The sequence below is a fragment of the Aplidium turbinatum genome, chromosome 1, assembly GCF_918807975.1.
Source record: "Aplidium turbinatum chromosome 1, kaAplTurb1.1, whole genome shotgun sequence".
Taxonomy (NCBI): domain Eukaryota; kingdom Metazoa; phylum Chordata; class Ascidiacea; order Aplousobranchia; family Polyclinidae; genus Aplidium; species Aplidium turbinatum.
The window spans coordinates 29,033,446-29,054,466 of record NC_137472.1 but is presented as its reverse complement, the minus strand read 5'-3'; the positions used below and the strand labels follow the sequence as shown (position 1 = coordinate 29,054,466).

Here is a 21,021-nt window from a genome sequence, read left to right as displayed (position 1 = left end):
AGACATTAATAACAGAAATGAATAGTGGAAGTTTGAATTGCAGCATTGCCACGTCTTTCCACATTAATTGCAGAACCATTTTAATTCAATAAACTTTAAATGATTTTTTTTGTTGCTTAAGCGTAAAGCCCAAGAGCCAAACCAGCATCACGTGACCTTGCATCAAGTGCTTAACCACTGAGCTAACAAGGTAATAAACATTAGTTTTTACATATACAATATACCTGCTCTTGACACATGACATCAAATATTCAGCATTTGCTTACAAGTATGACTGTTTGCTGGTATTTCTTATACAAAATTTAAAAAACTGAAAATTGATTTTTCTGTATCCACGGTGACAATATTTTATCTTGCACCACAATTTCTACTTTTGAAATGACATTACTGACGACAACCTTGATACTGTCGGTGAAATATATAATAATTTTGAATTAATTGAAGTATGCTGAGATCATGACTAATTGACTACTGAAAAACTACAATGAAACAAAAACAATTTGAACCAAAAAATGTTGAGTGAACTTCTGATGAAAAATTGTCCAAACACTCGTATTGGAATGGCAGCCTAAAGATTGAACACAGCATTTTCTTTGCATAGCATGCATTTTTTCAATAAACGTAAGAAATGGATCAAGCAGTTTCTAAGCGGAAAACATGTTCATTTTCTAAATCACTAAGTGATTTGATGGCCCTCAGGCCTTCACTTTGATTATAAAACATATATATGGCCACAAACTACAAAGAGAAGTGTATAACACGTTAGGCCTACTCAACACTTTTAGAAATCACACAAAACAATCGTTATCTTCAGAAAAACATGAAAATGGAAGTCTAATAACTTCAAACTGTGGAATGTAAAATAAAATATTCCAAAAAGTAAAACATATTGTTATGCTTTCCTGTTGCCAAAAAGTTTACAATAAAAAAAAATAGAACTAATATATAGATATATAACAATTAACATTTCTCTTTTGAAGATTTAATATAAGGTAGTAGTCTAAGTAAAGTAGTAGTAAGTTTTAGTCTGGTGGTGTCCCCGAGGTTGACCGTATCAACCTCCACTTAGCATTTGATGAATATTATATATATAATACAGGAAAAGAACCATTAGAGAATGGTAACCTAAATAACATTAATTTCCATAAACATCACATTCAAAAAAAAAGTGTCATTGAGTTAAAATGTAGGCTATTGTGCAATATTTCACAATGGTAGATGATGATGCTTTAAATCGAAAACAACAATTCATGTAGAATGTAGATAAAATCAAAACAATATTAAAATTCACTTTATTATCAATAAACGATGCTGTACTTCATCATTGATAAATGAAACAATTTTCAAGCTTTCTGAATTTTTTAAAGCACAATCTCTTTAATTTAAAAGCAATAAAATTTTAGGGTTTTAAAGCATCAATCTTCTACTTGGTTGTGTACAAATTTTTTGAGAAAATATTAACAAAGTTTTAAACTTTTAGTATAAAGCAAAGTATGATTAAAGGCTTGCAGTAAATATATATATACCCTATCATATATTATACATACAAATGATCAACATTAACAACTTTCCTCGGCATTATACAACAACTGATAACCATATAAATCCATTTGATCGTAGCTCTATCATGTCAAATTTGTAAACAATACTCTCAATGGCAACACCGAAGTGAGTCTTTGAGATGCCATTCAAATGACGCCATGCATATGCCACAGTGCCCAATGGACCCTGAACCAAATCGCATGCCTGATGTTCACTACAAATGACGTTTTGAAAACACAAACTCAGCAAAATTTGTTTATCATGGTACAAGATTGAACTTTATCAAATAAACTAAAATTTCAACATAATGAATAGGGGCAATTACAGAGTAGAATTTGGCAAATGTTGTATAAAAATATGATAAACAAAATTAACTAGCAAAAACAGGTGTATCAATTACATCATTTATAATATGATCAAAAATGCCGTCTTGTCCTCCCTGGGCTCTACAGAGTAATGTTATAATATCATACACTGTGTTAAGACTGTCATCTTTTAGGCGCCAAAGTTTTAATATTTCCAAACATTGCTGTTTCCTAACAATATACTTTTCCATTTCTTGTTTTTCACGTTGAGTAAAATTTGCAGCCACCATTAATCTACAGTTTAATGGTTGGGTTGCATTTGAGCAAATTTTGCAAAGATGTACATCATTCAAACGAGACTGACGAGTATTTAAAATTTCTTGTTGTCTTGCATTTTCAACAGAATTATCTAAAAACAATTCGCTTTCATAAAAAGCATTTGCATCATTCTTAAGATTATTGGGAGTGCCAGTTTCCACAAATTCATGTTCTTGTGTTCTATTTTGAGAGCTGCATGAAAAAGGCAAACTGCTTTCAAGACTGATACAAACAACGTTAGAATCCGAAACAGTTGAAGAAGAAGTGTGATAAGATAAATCACCATCAGCCTGTGCTACTATTTGTCCATTGTCTGTAGAAAACAATGGTGGATCAAGTTGTGAGTTATTTGTGGAATGCATGTTTTCTGATTGTTGAATAACTAAAATCTAAGATTTCTTCCTTTTGCTTGATAGTTTTTTCAGTACCAAAGTCTTGTTTTCACATGAGCTTTTTTTTTGCTAAAAGAAATGAAAAATAGCATACCACTTTGCAAGGTATAAGTTTGGAAACTAAACCTGCAAATTTAAAACATGCAACAATTGCAATTATCAATCTAAAATATTTATGATTTATCTGACATAAATAACAAATGTCAAAAAATATATATGTAAATGCTCCTTCACCCATATGTTGCAGATAAGATTAATCTAGATTCTTGACTCTAAAATGATGGACAGTACCAGTGGCGTAGCAAAGGGGGGGTCGGGGGTTACAAGTGCTACAAACAAGTTGTTTGAGATATAGCTAGCCTACTTTAATGGTTTCGTTTATCAACTGTAAAATTTAAAGTAACAGATTTTCAAGGTAACACTTGAAACAGTAAATTAAAAAAAACAAAGCACATCTCTTTCTTAACATGCTAACTGCTTTGGAGTGGAAATTGAAAGATTTTGCATTTTTCATTCTATGCTCAAAGTTGCCAGGTATTGGAAAAAGACCTGAGACAATGTTAGTTTGGAATTCTGACATTTCAAGATAAATAGTAAAAGGATGTTTTATTTTGTCTAGAATTTCAATAATGTCATAGGAAATAAAAAATATTAGCACAAACAATTGTCCGAATGGTCTACTATTTTACTATTAGTCGGACACAGCATATAAAAATAGGTTAATTTATCGTTTTTTTTTTCTCCGAATTTTAATATACCTGGCAACCTTTTATTGCTCCTTCAGATTTCAGAAATCAGAAGATTAAAAAAAGGAACTCTGAAGGGCCGTCTTTAAATGTAGCAAACCTAGCAAACCTCGCAAACCTAGCAAACGTAGCAAACCTCGCAAACCACAAAGTTGCCAGATGGTATTTTTTATTGTATTCATTTAAATTTCTTGCCTCTTTATTTATCGGGTGCATGTTTTTTAAAACCCTTTTGAACATGTTACTTGTTTAGTGTTGATGTTGCAGATGTTCTATTCTCATCTATAAAAAGGTATCATAATCTCTGCTTTGTTATTTATGGTTAGTTTTGATATAAATACATTTAAAGCAATGCCTTTGCGATCAACATTTGTGAGATAGCCTATTGCAAGTTAATATTAATGCAATATTTGGTTGTCAGACCTTCGGGAATCAGTACTCCATCCCTTAGTTAGAGCATGGTTGGGTGAGTTCACTAATCACTGGTTTTCTAAAAACCGGGCTGCAGACGATAAATAAAACTTAAATTTGCAGACGACCGTAGTTCCAGCTCTGGGCTACGCCGTGTGACACAAAACGAAGAAGTTCCTAATGACAAGTTTTTGTGTGTGTTTAGAAAGTAAGGGATATTTTGTGAACGAAACCGGTTTTTCCAAGGTTTGGTTATTTGAAGTGTCTTTAAAATACCTATATGCTTTGGCTCTTTTTTGGACTACTTGCAAAAAAATGGTTTGTTTTTGGGATTGGTTTGAAACGTGTTTTTGGCTGGGTAATTTTGTGGAATCTGGCAACTCTGCAAGGTTTGCTTTAAATGTAGCAAACCTCGCAAACCTCACAAGGTTTGTACATTTGTACAGTTATCTAGTGATGGTAGCTACTATCTAGGCTATGACTTTTAATAAGGTCTGTGCATTTGTCAATTGATAGTTATGAGGTTTTCTCAGCGGGCGTCTTTAAATGTCGCAAACTCCGAATTCCTCGCAAAGCTTGAGAAGGTTTCTGCATTTGAAAGCCTACCGCAATAGGTTTTCATAGTCTCCCTAAAGAAGATAGATTTAGACTAGCAGCAAGTAATGATAAGGTTGTCTGTAGTTTAGGCCTATCTATTTGATGCAAACTGTGAACAGTTGAAAACCTCATCGGCCATCAATTGTAGAAACCTTTCTCAAGATTTGCGAGGTTTGCTACATTTAAAGAAGCAAACCTTGTAGAGTTGCCAGATTCCACAAATTTACCCAGCCAAAAACACGTTTCAAACCAATTTTTTTTGCAAATAGCCCAAAAAGGAGCCAAAGCATATAAGCATTTTAAACACACTTCAAATTACCAAAACTTTTGGAAAAACCGGTTTCGTTTAAAAAATATTCCTTACATTCTAAACACTCTGAGCAAGAAACTTAACGATAATTGCCTCTACCTAGTGATTGATTTCGAGTAATGGGTAGTACCAAATTTAAGTCATAAGTAGAGTAGACAACCGGAAACTGACATTGCCGTCGGCTGCAGCGTGGGTCAGGTGTATGTCGGAAGGCGTACACCGATGCATAGCGCTCAAGTCCGCTTTCCCGCAATGCAGGATAAAGATAAACAAACAAACAAACACACAAAGACTTGTCATTAGGAACTTCTTTCTTTTGTGTCACACGGCGTAGCCCAGGAACTACGGTCACCTGCAAAAGTTAAGTTTTATTTATCGTCTGCAGCCTGGTTTTTAGAGAACCAGTGATTAGTGAACTCACCCAACCATGGTCTAAGGGATTAACTACTGATTCTCGAATGTCTGACTACCAAATATTGCGTTAATATTACCTTTCAAGTTTCAACATCTCACAAATGTTGATCGCAAAGGCATTGCTTTAAATGTATTTATATCAAAACTAACCATAACCAACAAAGCAGAGATTTTGATATCTTTTTACTGATAAAAATAAGACATCAACACTAAACAAATAACATATTCAAAAGGGTTTTAAAAAACATGCACCCGATAAATAAAACGCCAAGAAAAAAAAATACAATTAAAAAATATACCATCTGGCAACTTTGTGGTTTGCTACGTTTAAAGACAGCCCTGTGGGCCAAGTTTTTGGTGAAGCGAAGTCGGGTGCAACCTAATTCGTACCATGAACAATTCGTACCTTGAAAAGATCGAAAGAAAAAATTAAAAAAAGCCGAACACCACCAAAAGAATAATAATACCGATACTGCAAGTACATAAGTATTGAATAGGCCTAGCCCATATTTTTGTCTAAAATGCACAATAACTACAAACCGGTAATACTTTATGTAAAAATATCTAATTTCTTTATAATTTGGCAATGCATCTTCTTTAAGATTCTGCTGCACAAAGATGTGATAAATTTGTATCTCAACTAAACCAAGTTTATCACATATTCTGATAATAATTCCTTTGTTCAGTTGTTCACTACACATTTCAGATATTTCTTTTGATAAAATTTAAGAAAACTTTGTAATTGTCTTTACAATTGTGTACAGTCATCATTTTAACCTGTCATTGCCATGGAACAAAGTGTTCAAGACGCTATTGAAATTGTTGACAGTGCCAGGCAACATAAATGCGAGCTTGAAGGTCGCAAAAATCAGCTACAATCTGCTATTGTTCAAGTGACCAGCACTGCCAATGATGCTAAACAAGAAGTAGAGCAATATTTTGCAACAATGCAGACAATGTTAATAGAAGAAATGAAGGCAAGAGAAAGATCACTAGTTGACCAAATCAACATCATTGAAAAAGAAGCACTAAGTCCTCTTCAAGATTGTCAGGTTGTTGTTAGCGAAGGCATTGATGAAGCATCAGCTGTAATCACATCTGGTGAAAACATTTTAAATTGTGATTTGGAGATGAAGTCAGGCCTAAACAAGGTGGAGAAATTTATAACAATGACTCATAGTCTAGCTTTGGATAGTGTGCCAGAAGTCCCATCTGCTATAGAAGTCCCAAGTATATCAGTGATATTTAACAGTGAATTTATTTCATCTGTGTCAAAGGCCGTCCAATTAGAAGGTAAGATATGCAGACAATCTCCTGTGCAGATCATTGGTCTTGAAGCAATTCCTGGTGGGATCGTTGTATCTTGGTATAATGTAGAAGAAGATGATGAAAAAGATGAAGATACACAGTACCTTTATAAATTGCAAAGTTATCATGGTAAATTAAGTATGAATGATTACAAAAACAAACCGATTAGAGAAAGAAACTTATTCAGAGATGAATATATTGGTCGGCAAACATCATATACAGTCAGAAATTTATTTTCCAACACAGTGTATACATTTAGAGTTTGCCGTTGTTCCTATATTGAGAGTAGTGAAACAATGAAACAATGGAGTCCTTGGAGTGTATATCAGGAAAAGATGACCATGATGCCCGGATTTACCTGGTCGTCTCCAAAAGACGTAGAGTCTTATGTTGTCACTGATAAGAAGAAAGTGGCCACAAAAAAGACAAGTATTGGTAGAGTGTTGTATTCTGAAGTTTCTTCTTATTTTGTTGGCTATCCCATCACATTCAAAGTTGATGCTGAAGGAAAGTCTAGAAGCAAATGTGATTGTATTGCTTTGTGTGTCAAGCGTGACCCAGAAGCTACTGGTATTCATACAAAAGATGGCACACTTTGTATTACAGCAGATGGACATGTATGGGTCAATGGCGTATGCAGTCAAACTCGATTCAGCAAGTTAAGTAGAGGAATGTTTATATCATTCCATTTGAGTGTTGCTGAAGAAAAATCACTTGAATCTAGAAAGTCAAAGTATCCCACATACAGGGCCGTGTTGACATTGGGTGAGCAAGAAGCAGTTTTTGATTGGATTCCTGCACGACCTGGGACGTCTTTTCACCCACAAAATTTGGGAATTGCTATTTTCTTCCAATCTCCAGGTTGGCGGATTTCAATTATATAAACAATTTTTTCTTTATTGTAATATTTGTGAAACGTGGAAGAGAAGACCATTTGGCAATTCTTTGCTTGTGCTTATAAATTGGGTCTATATTTAACCTTAAGTTAAAAATATCTTTAGTTGCCAATCAGTGTTGACCACCTTTTTTTTAAAGTTGACTTTTGTGTTTATTTATCCAGTTAAGTTTCATGTTTCAAATTTTTGGGCTAACCTTGCAGCATACATCATTATCTAATACATTTAGGACCTTGACAATTTTTTGTTTTGATTTGTCAGCATCATTTTTAGTTGTCTCGTTTATATATGTATCATATTATATATATATATATATCACTGAACATCACACATCCCGTGGCGTATATATATCACACAACTTATTAAATTAATAATTAATTTGAGATTAACACTGCTTTGCCATGATCAGAACTTTCATGGTAGTTAGTCTCTTTTTTGATATTCCGTCATACTTTGATAGGCTAATGTCATAAATTTTCTAAAAATCTGTTCCAATACACTTTTTAATTGAAAAAATAAATATATAAACTAAAGTTTGTAAATAAATATAAATAAAATAAAGTTTGTAGATTTTTACTAAAATATTCCAATGCTATATATCTGCTTTTACAAACCTGGCAGAATAGTAAACTGATGTGTCAACCCAATTATTATTTTGTATGTGTTGTTTTTTGTTTCAGCAACGTTTGTTGTCGAGTGTTAGACTATATAAATATGTGTACACAACTTGTTGAAGCGAAATTGATATATCTTACTTTATCTATGTAAAGCAAAACCTTTTATTTGTTTATGCAAAAACAAGTTTTGTAAATTTTAGCCACGCTTAATAAAAATTTATGTGAATATATTCTCAGTCTAACAGGGTTGCTTTTTGTAAGCCTATAAAATTGCCAATTAACATTTGCTAAATCTACCTTTATTACACCCATTGGCATATTTTTATGACATAGTGAATTCCTTTCAATCATCCATGGTTAAGTGAAGTAAATCGCATTTACCCAACAGGCTACCCATTCATTCCACATTGTTTTGTTCATTCTATCCTTACAACATTACTGCTGAAGTACTGGGTAATTTTGATCATATATGATTTCATAATTTTGTCCATTAAAAACTTTTTCATAAAAAGCATGTGATCAAAGTAACCCCCAGACAGAGCTACTTATCTACCAGTCCCAGGTATACAAGTCCCCCCCCACCCCCCTTGGTAACTCATGACAAAGACAGGACTCAATTCAATTTTCTCTTTTGCTTTAAGTAGTTGTGTGATGTTCTAGGCGTTACCCACAAACCCAAATGGTAGGCTATGTGTGTTTGTTCAGGCTGTTCTGTAACATTGCACATGTCTGATCTAGACTTTAACCTTTATTTATATAAAAAAAAAAAAAAAATGTCAGTAGTTTTTCCTTATGCGAAGAATGTCAACAATCTGCTCTGTCTGTGTTGTGTCATTGCATTTGAAAAGTTACAATTTTCTAGCAACACAGTATTTTTATTTGTCTCACTGTTTAGGCTACGCAATATAGCTGCTATCAAAATGCTAAAAAATCATCCATTGTTTCCTTACATGTCATAGCAGTGTTAAAAAGTACCCTGGTTGAAAAGTTTTGAGAAAATGCATAGAAATAATGCACTTTAATGCAACAGCTTTGTACAGTTTCCAATTGAGGTTTTACAAAACAACTTGTTCCCTTAATTCCATCAGCCATGCATTGCTTGCCTCCAGAACCAATTGTTTTTACTTCAAGTGTATGAGTCAATAGTTATGAGTTGAAGTTCATTTGGGATTTTCTGGCTAGCGACAGTGCTTATCATAACATGGGTAGCCGCCATCAGAAAGCGTTTTTCACCTATAATATCAGAAGAAATTAAACATGAAAATTTGCTATGAAAACTGGTATCACTGGTTATCTGTGCGCATGCAAATCTAATGTTTTTCTCCAAACTTGGGCGCTTGTTGTTTAAATCTTGGTAGAGTTTCACTAGGTTTGTACTTGCATGTTTTTAATCACTGCTTAAGTGTTTAATGCTTATTCACTGTATAGATAATTTATTATATTAAAGTAACTCTAATTACTGGGTTGAAAGACTTTTTAAATGGCTTTGTATCATATGTATGCTTGCCAGATGTGTACTTTGGAATAAGTGTTAAAAATTATGTATCACTACCTTTGATTTAGAGATTTGACAAACAAAAATAGATACTCATACAGACTTAATAAATATCAGTTATGACTCCATCTTTATTTGTGAAAATGTGCCATTGCAATGCACAAAAATCACCATGAAGTCACATGCATATGAATTTAACTCGTACTCCGATTAGGTAGCCTATAGTTTAACGTGATTGTCTAAAAACGGCATCAGAATGTGTGGTTAGTTGAGACTTCAGCAAGCTTCCTGTACTGTCGTCATATCAATAGCTTACTAATAGACTGTGTGAGGTACTATGTCATATCACGTAGTGATTGTTAACATTGCACAAACCTTACGTCCATTTAGCGAGGTACTATACTTGGAAGCATGGTGTATTTCTGAGTGCTTTGTTCATGTTAAGTATGCTGCTTGGTGCAATGCATTCATACAAACACCACTTTTTTCAGTGATTTCTCATTTTCACACTGCTATCATTGATTTATTAACTGTTGATGTATTGGCAATTAATTATGCAAATGAGTTGTAATTTAAAGTGTTAAACATTTTAGATTCTAATCACTTTTCAACTATAGTACTTGAAAGTTATTCATTCATTGTACGGTAATCTTGTTTCAACAATTGACAAATTAGGCTACCAAACATACTTTATGGGTTGTCATATGCAGTTGATAGACTGCATCCATGTTGCTTTAGGTGGAGCTTAACATGCAGTTTTCGTTATTCAGATTATATTATATATGTTTTTTCACTTTTTTGCAGTAAACTTAGCATTAGTCTTGCCATTTCTATCACTGCTAATATGTTTACTTTTTAGTGCGGACTGCGGTATAGCAAAGCGCTATGGGTATACAATGTATGCTACCAAGTTGTTGCTTGTATTTCATTTCTGATTCCTTTTTTATTTAAGAATTGTGTTGTAAGTGGCTGTATTGGTTGACCACTTCTATGATTTCTCTGATCTGACCTTCTTGTGTTCAAATTAATGACTAACTTTTGTGTATCTGTGTTAAATGCTGTATAGCACGGTTGAGTTATAAAAAATATTACAGAAGTTTAAAATAAGTTTATTTCGACAAACAAATTTAGAAATTTTTAAGTGTTGTTTGGTTTTGTTTGTAATTTCACGGTTTTCCGTCCTTTGTTCCTCGTATCGCGAGCGTTGAACGTCAGTAACTTTCGATCTGACTTGATAGCGTCTTACCAACCACGCACGCCTATTTTGAACGTTGACTACCACAAGGTTTTCCTTTCGGAGATTGCTTTACACGTTATCGCACCATGTTATTGTACATGCTTGGCTTTCAGCATGATATGTCAGATATGATGTGTGATGCTGGAATTGTTATGTGATGATGTGGAATGTTTTGCAATCAAAAATATCATTATTTGTCTCGGTTATACTGATGCGGTTTGTCGTCGAATTTAGCTTTGTTACTTAATCAAGTGTGAAGGATTTCCCTGCAAGTTTTACTTTATACGTACAAACTGTTTTTTGCTTTCAAATTTGAGCTATTTATTCCAGTTTAATGTATATGTTTTTGTTTTCCAATAGATACAACTTTGGTACAGTTTAAGTTTTTTTTAATTTTCTTTGATTTAAATAAAACTGCTTGGTGCTCTGACTAATTTTTCAAGGTTTGTCACAGCCGCTACTGGTAAGTATATATATATATGTTATATCTTCAAAGTTAATATAACTTTTCCACTGCAAACTAAGTTCAAAATTTGTACTCAATTCAAAATGCTACGATTTTTTTTTTATGTAATAATTCCGATTTTGTGACAACTACTTGTTGCAGAAAAGCGCTTGCTCATATTCATATACCAAGGGAGATGGTAAAGTTTGTGTTGAGATATAATATAACTGTTAAAAGCAACTATGTCTGTACCCGTTACACTACTTTCAGGTCTTGCGTCATTCGTGCTCACAGCATTCGGACGCGTATCCGACATCCGTCTGCACCAGCGTCTGCATCAGACAAAGGGTCCACGTCTATTAGGCGCTGACAGTTAGGCGCTGGTCTAATAGGCGCGCACACTGTGGCGTCTGGATATTTAGGTGCGGAGCACTGTGGCGCCCGGTCGTTTAGGTGCTATTCCTAGTGAAGTCTGTAGATTGTATCAGCTTGGCAGGTAGGGGCGTAGGGCAATGGTTTTCACACAAAATATTATATGGAACAGAAAAATATGTTGTTTTGTTAATGCGTGTGCGTTGTTGGTCATGGCTTCAGTGAGTGAAGTTGCTTAAACCGGCAATGCTTTTTCACACAAAATGTTAAATTGAACAGAAAAATATGTCATGGCTTCCGTGAGTGAAGCTGCTTAAACCGGCAATGCGTTTTCACACAAAATATTATATTAAACAGAAAAATATATGGGTGAAGCTGCTTGAACCGGCAATGATTTTCACACAAAATATTATATTATTGCCGTAGCCAAAATAGGACAGGCAAAGACTATGGATCTGCCATGATTTACGACGTAGGAATACTTCCGTAGGATTACTTCCAATACATAATGTTCGGAAGCTTGAATAATTTATTGATAAAGCTTTCACAAACGCAAACCTGGACTAACAACACATAAAACAATAATAAATCAATAAAGCAACAATATATTTTTCTGTTCAATATAACATTTTATGTGAAAAGCATTGCCGGTTTAAGCAGCTTCACTCACGGAAGCCATGATATAATTTTCTGGCAAGCTGCCAAGCTGTTACTATCTACAGACTTTACTAGGAATAGCACCTAAACGACCGGGCGCCACAGTGCTCCGCACCTAAATATCCAGATGCCACAGTGTGCGCGCCTATTAGACCAGCGCCTAATTGTCAGCGCCTAAAAGACTTGCTCCCCAGACAAAGGCTATTGTAATGAGGGTATTTTAGCATTTTTTTTTGTGGTTTATAGCCAGTGCCACTTTTATGACTTGCAATGCTATTGATGGTTTGTCATGGCACCCGTTTACTGACAATTTAATGATAAAAGTTTATTATAATTTAAAGTTCTATCTTAATAATAATCAATTGCAAATTAGTCCTGAACAGTTTACTTTTTATGGGTCTGCTACTATTCGGTGAGTCCGATTCGGTTAGTCCGATTCGGTAAGTTCCTAACCTCTAACCCCTAACCCTAAAACGGCAATGATAATTGAATACGTGAATTCAAAAAGGGCCCAATTCCACATTTTGCCAATTTTCACTTTTTTGTGTTTTTCTCCTCTTCTTGGTGTCCTCTAAATGATGCGTGCAAAAACAGCCGATTTACTCTAACCAAAACGTGAAAAATGCTCGGTCAATATTTCTACTGAATGCAACAAGGGCCCAACTGGTGGAATTGGGCCCTTGTTGCATTCAGTCAGCTAAAGCGAAAACAGTGTTGGCTTTGTGTAGTCTGCGGGACTTTGCTCGTGGGACTTTTACAGCTGTAGCTAAATATAGCAACAGCTTACTATTTATGTATTGAACATTATTTTTGCATTTTTAGATTACTTTCCTTTGAATAAAGATTAGTAATATTGGAATTGGCAGCACTAGTTTAGTTTGTCATACAGTCTACTGGTCTGTGGTACTGGTTGAGTAGCCCACAGCATCAGCCTTGTCGTTATACAGTAGCCTACGGTAGCCTTCAGTTTATCTCTGAATAAAAAGGTTAATTCCTATAAAGATGTCTGAACCAACAGTTACTGATGCAACTTGTGAAGAAGCTAGTGAAGTAAGAGGAAGAAAAAGAAGGAATGAAAAAGAATGGGGTCGGAATGCTGCTAAAAAAATGAGGGCTGAAGGGAAAAGTTACACCAATAGCAAAGAAAAGAAGATCAATGCTAGAAAAACTGGAAACAACTGCAGGTATAATAACTTAATTTCTGTAGCAAAGAACAACTTATTTTTTATGGTTGAGTTTTTAGTTTTAGGCTAGGCCTAGCCTATAGCTTACTTAACATTACAGTAACTGACGTAGGCCCATGTGTTTGATTTGGTCTTTCCTTTCAGTACTGGTAATCAGTTTCAGCAATATTTTTTGTTTCTAGTTGTGCTTATGTATCATGGTATAGCCCTTCATGCAGCTATTAAGTACCGGTATCTTTAACTGTCACTACAGTACTATTTGTTGGCACTGATAGGCTAAAGTGTTTGTTATTCTTTTATTAGGTGCAAAAGCAGATGCATTATTGGGCTAACTGATGCCACAAAATGTTGGATACCAAGGAACCACACCAAAGGACAAAAGAGGGAAGAATGGCAAACAGATTATTAAAAGTGATGATATCAAGCTTAAAATTGATACTCATATTTGCAGCTTCCCCTACCGGGTGTCTCACTATGGTGGTCACGGGAACAAAAAGCGCTATCTTGGGTCTGACCTCAATGTCCTTAAGATGTACAGTATACTTTGTTTCTCGAGAAACATTATCCACAACATTATGCTGAGTACAAAGATGGTAAAGACCCACAAAAGCTTGACTGTGAAGTGAAGTATCAGTACTATTATGAGTACTACAAACTAAATTTCAACTATGGCTTTGGGAGACCAAAGACAGATGTATGCACAGTGTGTGCTGAGCATGAAGAAAACATAAAGCTTGAATCAAACGCTGCCGCTAAGAGAGCACTGAAAGTCAAACTTGATATACACAAGCGAAAACCCAAAGTATTCTTTACGGCACTGAAAGAAAAACTGCACTGGCGAAAGACCAAGAGGACACAGAGTGTCTGTGTTTTGATTTTAAGCAAAATATGCCATATCCACACATTGCAACAGGAGATTTGTTTTATAGCCGGCATCTGTCGTTATTTGTTTTTGGTATACATTTGGCAAAAACTGGTAAAAGTCGAATATATACCTGGCCTGAAACAGAGACTAGAAGGGGTGCAAATGAGGTCTTGAGCTGCCTTCACGACTACATCACTAATCACCTTGATGCAAATGCACGCAAATTGCATGTATTTACCGATGGGTGTCGTGGCCAAAACCACAACAATACCATGGTGCAATACCTGCATACTTTAGTATTGAATAGCAGATTTGACTCTGAAACACACCATCTGCCCATGCGCGGTCACAGTTACCAACCATGTGACCGACAGTTCGGCATTATCGAGAGGATGCAGAGAAGACGAGACCATGTGGAGTTGTACTCCTGATGGAACGAAATGATACGCGAGCGTTTCCAGCTAACAGTCACGAAAGGAAATCAAATGAAAGATTTCAAAGCTGCACTTGGTTAATGCTACAAAACCAACGTGAAGGACTGGAAAATAACACAGTACAAAGTTTTTAACTATGATACTCCTAACAAGCTACAAATCGTAACCTCTACAAATATGAATGGAACGATCGAACAAAAGTTTCGCCTTTTAAAACCAGCATTCACCCGGGTGGAATACCCCACTGAACCCCTACACAGTGGTCCATGTTCAGTTAATCCTAAGAAAGTAAAAGATGTGCAGTCACTGGTACGATATCTGGGAGAAGAGGGAAGAGAATACATGAAGTCCTTGAATACGCACATGCCTCACGGTGAACCTGAAGAAAAGTCCGGTTATGAAGAGTGACCATGACTTTGAAATGTTGTAAACATTGCTGCATGATAGTTTTGCCTTTCTCTGTGTAGTTGAATCAATCTTATTATATTCTGTGCCCATTTTCTTATTAATAAATTAGTCAAAAAAGAGTTGGTAGCACATACAATCTTGTTGATTTGTAAAAGGGCCCAATTTTGGTGGATTAACTTCCCCACAGTTTCGTAGCAGAACCTCCCCCTGATGAAATTTTCATGCTTATTACTACTTACCAGTATATCTAAACATATAACCAATATTGAAGTTCCGGCACTAAGATAAATGGCAGTAAAAAATAAAACGCGTTTATCTCAAAATCACATTTCTGGTAATTGGGCCCTTATTGAATTCATGTATTCAATTAGGCTACGGTACCCGATAATTTAAAAAAAAAAATTTGAAAAAATCGCCGAATTGGGATCGGACTCACCAAATCGGACTCACCGAAACGGGCCATTCCGACTTTTTATAAGAGTCAATTTCGATATATGTAAAGCTACTTCTTGCCTCTTTCCACTTGTTGATTCAGCAAATTTCTAACATATCTTCAAATCGCATGTTCTTTAACGATTCCTGATCAATTTTGAAAAACGAATTCTTTGCAATAACTACTTACAATTTTTTTACAAATTTTTCAACTTGACATGTTTCCAGGCCTTGATTTTTCATTAGTTTATTTTTGACCTGGAGAGCACAAATTTAACTGTCGACTTTGAAAAGCGAGGGACAATCTTAATTAAATAAATTATTAGGTTAAGTAAATGGTTAGTATTAGGTTAATGGAAAGGCAAACACTAAAACTGCTTACCTAAATAATTTCTACAAATTCTCGAATATTCTCCTAATTGGATTCACCGAAATGAGCCATTCTGACCGTATGCAGATGACACAAATGTGTTGAATGAGAGTATGCTTGAATGGGAGATGTAAGGGCAACTTAAAACTAAAGAAGTTTGTGGTGAATTTTTGCAATAAATGAGTCATCGTAATGCTGTACATTTTTACTTTTGCATAGGAATGGCCAGTGTTCCGGTGATACTCAACGTATATGATATTGTAAGTCAGTTTGAAATTATATTTTACTTTTGCTTGTGCTGTTAAAAGCCTTTGTATTTAACGACGTTACATTTGTGTGGAATTTTTCATTTCAAATTTGTAAATAAAACTGAGGATTTTTGCACATTTTGCTAACCTTCATCGAGACAAGTGAAGTTGGCATTTCAGTAAATGTTCAAACTTCAACAGTTTAAGATAAAATGCACTGTGTGTTTTATGTTTTCTGCCATTGTTTCAGAACTGGATTAATGGATACACATCGAACATAGGCATTGGCGTATATCACACTGGCGTCGAAGTATATAATAGAGGTCGGTATAAATTCACAAAGTTTGTTTTTATAAACTGTTTTACTGACACCTTGATTAAAAATTTTGCCACGTTTGCACAAAGCTCCCGATGTGTCTTTTTTAGCAGGTTAATCGTATCACCTTTTTGCAACAAGACGTTGCTTAAAAGGTTTATAAGATGGATTTGCTGAAAAGGGTCATTTAACAATTATTTCAATTGCAATCTATCAGAATTCGCTTATGGAGGCCATCAGTTCTCTTTCTCAGGCGTTTTTGAAATTGCCCCAAGAGACACTACTGATTTAGGGGAATCGTTCAGGTTTAGGTGAGAGTCAACTTCTGCTTTTTTATTTCTAATTTTTATCTGTTACCTTGTAGCAGCTTTACTGTTAGGCTACATCTAATGCGTAATGCATCAATTTATGAAGATTACCAGGTGGTAAGCATTTGCTTTATTTTTCCCGCAATGTTTGTTCTTGTAATGCAAGTTCTAAATTGTTGAACTAACTTTCAGAGTTTGTACAAACGTGCTCGAAAATATTAGATTTTAAAGTGCTATTGACTAAAAAGATTGACACATTTCTCTTTTGAATTTACTTCAATGGCTTATTCCGGCGCACTTCTGGGTGCGATATTGAACCAATAAAACTTTACGCGAGTAAAAGGTTTTAATTTCGCAGAGAAAACAATGGGACTTTTCCTTTCAATGTTGTACACGGTTTTTAACATCAGAAATGTTGTTTCTACAGAGAAAGCATAGTGCTTGGTATGACAGATTTCTCTCAAAGTGATATTGAAAATATCATTGAGCAACTGGGAAAGGAATTCAAAGGAGATGCGTATCACTTAATGCATAAAAATTGCAATCATTTTTCTTCCTCATACTCAGAGGTAAGGCCAAAAGCAACATGTTGCGATCCATGCTGTATTTTGGACCGTTTTGTTTAATAAGTCATGAACACAGTTGACTCGGTCAAAAGTAGGCTTAGTTTGTGGTATTTTTTGTAAAATTTCTTGATGATAGTTTTCAATGATACCTATAGGGTTTGAGCAGGGTGTGGTTGGAATTGCATAGACCCACGATACTGCTAAACCTACTACTGCTTCAAAAAGTCCGCAATTTCAAAAACGCAGTTTAAGTGCATACAAATTTTCCTCAGTATAAAGATTTAAGCGAAGATAATTTATCAGATTTTGTGCGGAAGACAAATACCGAAATGGATCAATCGACTCGCCTATGTCAGTTCTTGCATTCCATTTCTGCAACGCTGCTTGCCCCAAGAATGGCTGACCCCAGTTGCGCTGTCTAACAACATCGGAGAACCACAAGACTACATGGCGGATGTCGACCAGCGGAGGACTTAATACAACAAAACTTGTGTTTATTGTTGTGACTCTACGTCGTAAATCTCTCGTAAAAACTGTGACTTTTTAATGTAGCTACGACGTTAAAGGAATCTTACCGGTATCTCTCTGACTTATTGCTTTAGAAGCAGTACATCGACAGCATTGAGATGCTATAAAAACTAACCGCTGAGAGTTTTTTTTCTTTTCATGGTCTTTGACTAAATCGGGGCGCCGATTTCAAATATAAAAGTTTGTTTTCTCTGGCGTGTCTGAGGTATCTTCATTACATAAATGCTTTTTCAGGTGAAGGCACATGCAGTACATTCACATTCATATGCGAAAAAGCACTCATATTACAGTACTGTGTAGTGTATAATATTCAAGCGACCAAGTATGTCGGTTAATTTCAAGAGTAGAGTGAGTTAGCACACTTAAGATAAAATAATTGATCTCAATCATGTTAATTGTTAAAGGAACAGCTGAGTCACTTCTATCACAGTAGCTGTTATGATAGGAGCTAAATAAATACTGTTCTTGCGTAGCAACCATTATTCACACTTTTTTCCAACTGCATTTTTATTGAACAACCATTCAACGTTTTATAGGCAGAGAAAACTTTTTCTCGAACCCTAAAAAATTTCATGATCAGATCACCGCTTCAATGCGTGATGGAAATCTACAGACAAATCTGCATCAGGCATTGCAGAGTGCAAAAAACAGTGTTGCAGAACGCGTTTTCCAATATTAAATTCTCATCAGTGCAACTACGTTTATGAACGCAATAACAACGGTTAACTTTAAACTCAATACAATACATTACAAACATTATAAGGAGATATTCTCAGTGTTCAATTGAATATTAATAAATCCAGAGACATCAGGTGGATTTATTCTTTAAGAGTTAAGTGAGGCTTCCCGTGACGCACCGAGTATTGAATGCGGGCTGGTAAAGTTTTCTCTGCCTATAAAACGTTGAATGGTAGTTTAATCAATTATTTCTGAAAGTTCCTTGGTTTCATATTATCTGAATTTTTATTAAAGTCTGCAATAACAATCCATTACGTCATATTTTATCATTTAAATTTGTTTTCAAGGAAAATCTATAAGTATTGGAAATTATTGATTTATTTTTTGTAAATGTGTGTTTAACATCTACAATTTTCGTCAAACGATCTCAGATTTTTATCATACCCGAAAAGTGTTACTAGACTATTTGTGTTATCGTTTGATAGCAAAGCAAACTCCCGTGCTTTGTTTGCATTCACCAGTTGATGGATTGCAAAATGTTGAGCTGTCTAGTAAGAGAGTTTAACTCGCCCTATCATTAGTCTACGCCTATGCCCTAAAGCTGAAACAAATTAAAGCATATTGAACAAAGTTTCTTTTACGCTCATCAGCATTTGATTCCATAGCAAGTTAATTCTTGAGAAATTTATCTGTTCATTTTTGTTTTCTGGCAAAATTTGTCAGTGAGTTTAATTGTATTTCGTCAACGTCACTATGTGTTATCGTTCTACATTCGTCTGTTCTGTACGTTTTGCACCCAACGTCATTCTGTATATCCATTAGAAGTAAAGTGTTAAACATATCCCGCTTGCGGATGTGCTGACGCATCGGGTTTTGAAAATAATATTTTTTGCTTGCTTCATATTTTTGTATGTACCAGTCATTTGTCAGAATAGTTGAAGAGAGTTTTAGCAACACAGTATTTAAGCGTGGACACATACTTAAGACTTAATAGCAAATTGTCGAAAATAAATCGGATTTCAGGATATAAAAAGTGTTCGTATTTGTTATCGCTTTTATTGCTTGTAGTTGTATCTGTTTGCATATAGGCTCTATTTCCATGAGTTTGCAGCGTAAAACTGTTCATCTTTCTATACAAAGAGACCGAGAAAACAAAAGCTTGAAAAATCTTCTAATTTATAGAATATTGTATCATTTCTAGTTTTTTTCTTGAGCGTATCAGGATTGGTTATTTCCACGCTCGCTTGATTTTGCATGTCCATGTTTAACCACTCGAGGCACAGAGTTCGAGGCAGTGGTACTGTTGGCTGCGTGTTTTTTTATGTGATATCCATAATATAAACAACAGAATTAAAAGCTTTTTATTGCACCACTTGTCATTGACATGTTGCTGAATTTGTTGGGGTTGTGGCACTGTCATTAACATCGTCACACAAAGATAAACTTGATGAGATGAATAGCTTTGACCTTCCGTTCGTTTTGTAGAACTTGCTGTACATAAACGAAATAATTTTCCGACACATTTGACGACGAAGTCCGATCTTTAAAAGCATCTGATTGCAGTTTTTCAAGCAAGACGTGGCCGAAGTATAACCTAAGTAATACATTAGCTTGCAGTTTGAGCACTTTGGCAAGGTTGGCAGAAGTACTATTTTTGGTGCTTACGTACCACAAATAGGAAAATGTCACATGGAGCTATATATCTCCATGGCCATGCCAGTGTACCTGCTTTTACGTATATCACTTGTCAAAAAAAAAAAAAACACTTGTCGAAGAGTGCCTGCGTTTCAATGTGAAATTTGGTGTTTTAGTCACAAATTTTCTCATAAACTCCATTGATTGCAGTCACTAAGATAAGATCCTTCTTGCACTCAGTTCAGTTGCAGAAGAAAAAATAGTATTAACAGAGGGTGGGAATCGAACCCATGCAATCGAAATTAATACTCCTTTGCCCTAACCCATTAGGAAACGCTGGTTGTGGCGATGCATTCAGTTAAATTTCTTTGTATCAAAATTCTGGCGTCAAAAAAGCACGTGATTGCGTCGACCAGTGGAAGATGAATCGTAGACTATGTCATGCATGATTGCGTCGACCACTGGAATACGTTAAAGTGCCTACCAGTGTACCTACTGCACTGAGGAGGCCGGAAGGCCGAAACAGTGTGAACTGTCTGAAATGTTTTATTTTTGCCCCGCCAGACGTTGGCCGGACATGGGTTGGAAAGTGGGGACTCTTCTGACTCATCAAGACCGCCAATTGGTGGATTTTCTTCTCACTTTATCTCGCTTGCCAGCCATTGCCCAGACGGTCACGGCCCTTCTGCTGCTGGAATGACGAACCTCCTTTCTCTAGTTTCCATGCGCAAGTCGTGGCAGTGGACTCGCTTGACTTTTCCGGGTCAACTTCGCCTTCTTCTCCTGCAGCCGGCGACTACCACCGGAACTGAAGTTGACCCCTTCAGCTTATCCAAGCGCTCAAGCAGACTTCTCTCTCCAGATCACCTCAGGCCTCCTTCCCGTGCTCCTCTCCTTCTTCTGATTTGTAGTGTCATCTGTCCCACGCAACGTCAAAGATCGACGCTGTCTGCCGAGGCTCAATTTTTCACTCCCTCCAGTTCAAAT

At 35.6% G+C, this 21,021-nt stretch overlaps 2 protein-coding genes across 3 annotated transcripts; both read left to right on the top strand.

Moving 5' to 3' along the window:
* The first annotated feature begins 5,761 nt into the window (after positions 1 to 5,761).
* Positions 5,762 to 7,230, top strand: LOC145781267 (cytokine receptor-like factor 3). The gene has a single exon (XM_082593046.1). The coding sequence runs from the start codon at positions 5,824 to 5,826 to the stop codon at positions 7,225 to 7,227; it is 1,404 nt and encodes a 467-aa protein (XP_082449172.1). The 5' UTR covers positions 5,762 to 5,823; the 3' UTR covers positions 7,228 to 7,230.
* Positions 7,231 to 10,947: 3,717 nt separating this feature from the next.
* On the top strand, positions 10,948 to 19,768 carry LOC145773127 (deubiquitinase DESI2-like). Of its 2 annotated transcripts, none has more exons than XM_082584782.1 (6): positions 10,948 to 11,051; positions 15,975 to 16,015; positions 16,254 to 16,326; positions 16,537 to 16,630; positions 17,055 to 17,196; positions 17,497 to 19,768. In XM_082584782.1, exons 2-6 carry the CDS (start codon positions 15,977 to 15,979, stop codon positions 17,668 to 17,670), a joined length of 522 nt encoding a protein of 173 aa, XP_082440908.1. In that variant the 5' UTR covers positions 10,948 to 11,051; positions 15,975 to 15,976; the 3' UTR covers positions 17,671 to 19,768. The 2 variants fall into 2 exon arrangements, with proteins under 2 accessions (XP_082440908.1, XP_082440909.1); XM_082584783.1 differs by lacking the exon at positions 10,948 to 11,051 and adding an exon at positions 12,262 to 12,277.
* The last annotated feature ends 1,253 nt before the right edge of the window (positions 19,769 to 21,021 follow it).

Excerpts from the sequence above, each read along its gene's own strand:
- LOC145781267 (XM_082593046.1), top strand. The coding sequence starts at position 5,824 with ATGGAACAAAGTGTTCAAGACGCTATTGAAATTGTTGACAGTGCCAGG.
- LOC145773127 (XM_082584782.1), top strand. The coding sequence starts at position 15,977 with ATGGCCAGTGTTCCGGTGATACTCAACGTATATGATATT. Across the intron at positions 16,016-16,253 it reads TACTCAACGTATATGATATT|AACTGGATTAATGGATACAC; the intron begins GTAAGTCAGTTT and ends CCATTGTTTCAG. Across the intron at positions 17,197-17,496 it reads TTTCTTCCTCATACTCAGAG|ATTTTGTGCGGAAGACAAAT; the intron begins GTAAGGCCAAAA and ends ATAATTTATCAG.